General features: G+C 40.4%; 1 protein-coding gene across 2 annotated transcripts; it reads left to right on the top strand.

Moving 5' to 3' along the window:
* The first annotated feature begins 397 nt into the window (after positions 1-397).
* pex19 (peroxisomal biogenesis factor 19) lies at positions 398-4,488 on the top strand. 2 transcript variants are annotated; one of them, XM_061693902.1, is made up of 8 exons: positions 398-496; positions 907-989; positions 1,066-1,231; positions 1,320-1,405; positions 2,419-2,595; positions 2,662-2,820; positions 2,901-2,945; positions 3,782-4,488. In XM_061693902.1, exons 1-8 carry the CDS (start codon positions 433-435, stop codon positions 3,869-3,871), a joined length of 870 nt encoding a protein of 289 aa, XP_061549886.1. In that variant the 5' UTR covers positions 398-432; the 3' UTR covers positions 3,872-4,488. The 2 variants fall into 2 exon arrangements, with proteins under 2 accessions (XP_061549886.1, XP_061549885.1); XM_061693901.1 differs by having other exon boundaries at positions 907-998.
* Positions 4,489-5,957: the final 1,469 nt, after the last annotated feature.

Below are 5,957 nucleotides of genomic sequence, written 5' to 3'. Positions count from 1 at the left end.
TCCCGCATCCCAAAAACATGCATGGTAGGTTCATTGACGAATCTAAATTGCCCGTAAGTGTGAATGTGAGTGCGAATAGTTGTTTGTTTCTATGTGCCCTGCGATTGGCTGGCAACCAGTTCAGGGTGTACCCCGCCTCCTGCCCGATGATAGCTGGGATAGGCTCCAGCACTCCCGCGACCCTTGTGAGGATTAGCGACTCAGAAAATGGATGGATATATGTTTATTTTATTTTATTTTTATTTTTTTTTGCTGAATCACCCGTTTTTAAACAACATTATTTCCCGCTTCCTACCGCAAGAGGCCGCTTGACCTATTTTAGAATGGACCACGGCGGTGACGTAAAACTTCAGGCGACCGTTGTCTTGGTGGCGTCATTTTTGTGAGACACGCAGCAGCGATCCCGTCATTCAGGTAGTGGAGTAGTAAGCTATGGCGTCCGGAGCTGAAGAGTCGCAGGGCGGCCACGACGCTGAACTGGACGAATTACTGGACAGTACGGTTACAATTTACATGTTAAAATACCAAACCGACATTTTGGGTGTTAGTCCTGTTCTTGTACGTGGAAAATGCCGGTTGTTCGTTCGTCGGACATTATTGTTGCTCCCTTTAAAGTTGCTGTCAAACTAAAGAGAAACATTTCCTCCTTGTAGCTAACACATTGATTACAAAAGAATTACAATGATAAGTGTATTTGTGTAATTCATAAGGGTTTTCCTTTTAAAAGGTAGTGCACAAGGAGCAATATCTCTCTTAACATGACAACACTTACAGATTGTTGGGTATTTACAAAGGTGTAGAGGGCATTTTCAAGCCTTTGTTAATTAGTTTGCATCCGGTCTCAGCTTGTATTATTTGTGTTTACAGTACATTGATTTAAAGGTTCTACATTTTTTATTTTTTTAGGTGCACTGGATGACTTTGAAAAGCAGTCTGCGCCACCTGAACCTAAAGCTCCTTCCTCCTCATCCAGTCATGAAGCAGAGAAGGTTGATGCTGTAAGCATGTGCTTTTTGGGCACAAACGCACACAGCAAAATTAATAGACGCGTTTTCCCCACGGCAGCTGCCGCCACTGCTCGAGGACAGCAAGCTTTTCGAGAAGCTCTTCGAGGGCGACATGGCGGCCCAGGCCCAGCAGGAGTGGGAGAAAGCCATGACGGAGCTGGCCCAGGATGAACCCGACCTGCTCCAACACTTTCATAAACTCTCCGAGGCCGCCGGCAAAGTTGGTGAGTTTGGGTGTTTTTCTTTGATTATTTTTGCTCGACTGTATCATTTTGGTGTGCGTGGTTAATCGGTGTGTTTGTTCCCATGCAGGCACTGACACAGCCTCTCAGCAAGAGTTCACCTCCTGCCTCAAAGATACTCTCCGTGGCCTCGCCAAGAATGCCGACAACCTGCAGGTAGACTCTTTACTCACTTTTACATATTACTGAATGTTATTATGCATTATTTCACGTACTGAATAGTATTCAGTGAACCCTTGCAATTCACAGGGGCTACACACCAAACTAGGCAACAAACAAGCAATTGATGTTTTCCATAGGAGATAATAGAGTGATTCAGTCCAGCGTCAAACTATTGCTATACAAGTTTAAAAAGAAGTTAATTGATGGTAATTTAAAGATGCATAAATTATTCAATGCTCATTCTTAACTTTAATGACAACGGCATAGTGCTTTTTTGTCACTTTGTGTGTCAGAATTAATATACAGTGGATATAAAAAGTCTGCACACGTCTGTTCAAACACCAGGTTTTTGTGATATAAAAGAAATATAAAGGAGGAAAAGCCTTTTAGAACTGCTGCACTTTATTTGGGTTTAATCAGAGGCACTTTAAATGGTCAGGGCTATTGAGTAACTTGTTGCACTGGTGCACCCAAATTTTCGACCGCATCGCATTCAACACTATAGTTTTACAGGTTCACAAAAAAAGATAGCTGCCTGTCTTTTTAGGCAATATTGACTGGTAAATGCTTAACTAACAATCTGGTCAGCAGAAAGTTCTTTATTTGAAGCAGAATTCTACGAGACATGTAACTTCCTGAAAAGTGTTGGCGCTTAACGTGCTCCTTGTCTGAGCGTTGGTTAGGACTTTTGGACGAGTCAGGCTTTAATTTAACATTCTTCACAAATAATCTAAATCTGATGGGCCTAGGCCACACACCTAAGTCTGTCACGATAATACATTTTTAGGATGATATAGTTTCCGACAAAAACTATCCCAATAAACGATAGAGTAGTTGATGGGTTTTTTTATCCCGCTGATATAATGATATTAGACAATAATAATTCAAGTCCATGCTTTTGAAGTGCAATTGACTTTTAATTCTCAATAATAGTACTTATAATACAAGTGTGAACAGAAGTGAATGGCTCCATGGTACCCGAGTCACTCACATTTGTGTTCCCGAAGTCTTCTGGCCTGGCCGGAGATGATCTAGTCAAGGCCCTGGAAGGCTTGGGTTTGGATGAGGGTGGCGAAGGTGGCGAAGGCAAGGACGCCAACATCCTTCCCATCATGCAATCCATCATGCAGAATCTCCTCTCCAAAGAGGTGCTCTACCCGTCCCTCAAGGAGATCACCACTAAGGTTTGTCGCCACGTTTACCACACGGCGGCATCGGCCGTTCATCCACTGACATAACAAACGGCTCAGTATCCAGAGTGGTTGGAGGCCAACAGGTCTAGCCTGAGCCCAGAAGACGTGCAGCGCTACGAGCAGCAGGCCAAGGTCATGGGAGAAATCTGCCAGCGCTTTGAGAAGGAGGAAGACGGTGACAAGGTCTTTGAAAGCATCATGGACCTCATGCAGAAGGTAAGATGACTCTTATCTCGTTGAAATGCTCCTGTGAGTAATTAATATATTTCTCCTCATATGGCCTTATTTTGCCTCAGCTGCAGGACCTTGGACAACCACCGAAAGAGCTCGCAGGCGATGCCGTAAGTTGATGATCACCAAACTTTCTAGTCCTTTCAGAATTTCAAAACACGTAATTTTCATGGATAAGGTAGGTAGAAAGAGACGAGCGTCACAAAGATGAGTTCAAATTGTCCCTGTAGGCAAAACCTGACTTGGCTAGACAAAGTCATCTGTATTGAGAGAGTCGTTATTCTTTGGGGGGAACTGATGTTGTTTAGGGAAAGTCAAATTTTTTGGGTTAGTTACATTTAAAATAATAATAATAATAATTTAGAAAAAACATTTTTGAATGAAAAATAATTTTTTAGGAAGTCTTTTTTTTTTTCTTTTTAGAACAGTCAATATTTTTAGAATTTTTTTTTTTTTTTTTTTTTTACAGTAAGTCAAATATTTTTGAAAGATTTTCAAGAGAAAAAAATCTTTCTTTTTGGAAAAACAAAACTTATTTTTTTCAAGAGTTTTTAAGGGGGGGGGGGAGATGTTTTTTTTGTTTGTTTGTTTTTTTTTAAGTGTGGCGTTTCGTGTCTGAACGCTTGTCTCTAAACATTCACACAATATGTTTTGAAAAGGGTTGACAGAGATAAAAACAGAAATTGTTAGACCGGTGTGGAGTCAGACTGTCCTTGAAGGCAATGCCTGTCTTGGATAGTTTGATGGAAAGATAGATGAGACAAAAACTGCGATTTTTACACTTCCTGAATGCAACACCAGAGATGGTTTGATCGACAGTCAGCTAAATTGATTGATTGATTGATTTGATTGTGCACGGAAAATTGTGGATTCAGACCGTCCCTGAAGGCAACAACTGACTTTTATAGATGAATGGATTGATACTGTGTTCTTCTTCCCTCACCAGCCTCCTGGCTTCAACTTCGATATGGACTCCCTCAACCTCCCTGGGGGCCTCGGGGGGGCCGGGGCGGCCGAGCAGTGCTCCATAATGTGAGGAGGCGGCGGCTCGACCCCGGCCGCAGAGACGGCCTCACCCACTGAGAGTGGGTGGCGGCAGTGTGGCGCTCAAGTCGTCCACGCTCGCCCTCGCGTCCCAAACACGCAGACAGATGTGGACGACGAGGTTGCGAAATTCCAGCAAACACTCGAGATTTGAACATCTCGGCGTTCCTTTTTTCATCCAGCTCTTTAATTTTAACTGCATTCCCACCTCCATAATGTTGGTACTGCACCCTCTCTGTCGGATAGATAAACCTCCTGCTACCTGTAAACCTCTATAACCCACCACCCCGGGTCAATTTGACAGAAATTATACGATTGTGTCAAAAACAAAACAAAAAAATATCCCATTATACATTGTTTAGATATCACGATGAACTCCATTACTAACCATTTCAGTGAATATTTAGTGCATTACCTCTCACAGATCCCAGTAATGCTTAGATGAGGCTCATACACTCATTTTTCAGGTTAAAGCTTTTTAATTAGGTACAAACGTATTTGTAATATGTGGTGATTACACTTATTAAGCCAGCGTTTCATACTGAAAGACTATTTTTATGAACTTGTATTTGTGTATGTTTAAGCCGCCTGCTAATTAAAAGAAGAAAATTAAGGTAAAAAATATTAAATAAAAATAAATCTAGATTTTTAGGTGTCAATATGACCTACAGTCTAACAAGAGGGTTAAATTAAGTAAAACAAAAAAGGGGACTGAAATGTGCATTTATTTATTTTATTTTTTTAAATCTAGATTTTTTTTTTCCAGGTTGGGTTGACCCACGATATAACAGGATTAAAGTAACTAAAAGAAAAAAGAGGATTAAAAAATTAAAATAGTCCATCTATATATTTACAGGTCAATTTAAACCATATAACAAATGTAGGAAAAAAAATATATATATATATATATATATATATATGCACCATAACGATAGGCTCAAAATAGCAAAAAGAAAAGAAAAAATGGCACATAAAAAAATAATTTAGCTTTTTATGGGTTCACTTGACCATATTGTTAGTTAAACTAACTCTAATTAAAATAACAATTAAATTTAAAAAATGTAATATAGATTTTTCCATGCCAATTTGAGCCGCATTACAACAGGAGAGAGATGAAAGTTTTAATAATTAAAAAAAAAAAAAAGTTCCGATTTTTATAGGTCAGTTTGACTGGCAAAATAACAGGATGCTTAAAATGGGTCAATTTGACCCCCAAGATAACAGGAGTCTTAACTGGTGTGAGCGTGTGGTAAGTTCATGTCGTAATCTAATGTGTATAACATAAACACAAACACACGGGACTGTGTGTTGATCCTTATTTCAAAATAGATCATTACAGTTGTTAATGTTGGCTCACCGTAATAATAGTAGTTTCCCACATTCATCCTGAGATTGATCTGAAGTGATTGATTTGATTGCTGCTGATGATGATGATGTCACCTTAAGTGCTTCCCTTGATGGTCCGTGTTTTTATTGTGTAGATTGATGTTTGCTTTCAATAGAAAAGCTTATTGAGTTGAGGGTTTTCACTCTCCCACTTTAAAAGGTGCATTTCCGAAAGGCCAGAGCACTTTGTGCGTGTAACAAAGTTGTTTTACTGTGTGCGACTATGGCGGCAGGTCTAGAAAGCACAGGGCAAACTCCGGTATAATAAAGAGGCAGTGAGCCGTGCAGAGAGAAGGTTGTGTCAGTTAAAGCGCTGTCATCATCATGCCATCCATTCAGGGCTCAACGACGTAGCGCCCAGAGCGGCTACTGTGTTGTTTTGCCCTGTTTTTTGTTGTTGTTGTTGTAAATATACTGAATAAAAGAGTGATATCATGAAGATAAACGTGTTGTGTTTATTAGTCCTTTTATTTTCTGATGGGAAGCAACATCAGCAGGGATGGAGGAGTAGACATATTTATTGAGGCACGCGTCAGCAAAGCGCAGGTGGCATTTTAAGATACTCAGGTCAATCTTGGTTGTCCAAGCAACTCTCCAGCAACACCAAGCTACGTATCTTGTGAACACTGCCCTGCTCTATGGCTCTGAAAAGTCAAAAAAGACTACAGAGGGCCTCGCAAGCAAGATTAAGA

This window comes from Phycodurus eques, chromosome 13 (assembly GCF_024500275.1).
Source record: "Phycodurus eques isolate BA_2022a chromosome 13, UOR_Pequ_1.1, whole genome shotgun sequence".
Classification (NCBI taxonomy): Eukaryota; Metazoa; Chordata; class Actinopteri; order Syngnathiformes; family Syngnathidae; genus Phycodurus; species Phycodurus eques.
The sequence above is the reverse complement of the archived record's forward strand: the minus strand, read 5'-3'. Positions and strand labels throughout refer to the sequence as shown.

Bases quoted from the DNA above. Each gene is read 5' to 3' on its own strand.
- pex19 (XM_061693901.1), top strand. From the start codon at position 433: ATGGCGTCCGGAGCTGAAGAGTCGCAGGGCGGCCACGACGCTGAACTG. The intron at 1,232-1,319 runs GTGAGTTTGGGT...GTTCCCATGCAG, and splicing joins CGAGGCCGCCGGCAAAGTTG to GCACTGACACAGCCTCTCAG. The intron at 1,406-2,418 runs GTAGACTCTTTA...GTGTTCCCGAAG, and splicing joins AGAATGCCGACAACCTGCAG to TCTTCTGGCCTGGCCGGAGA.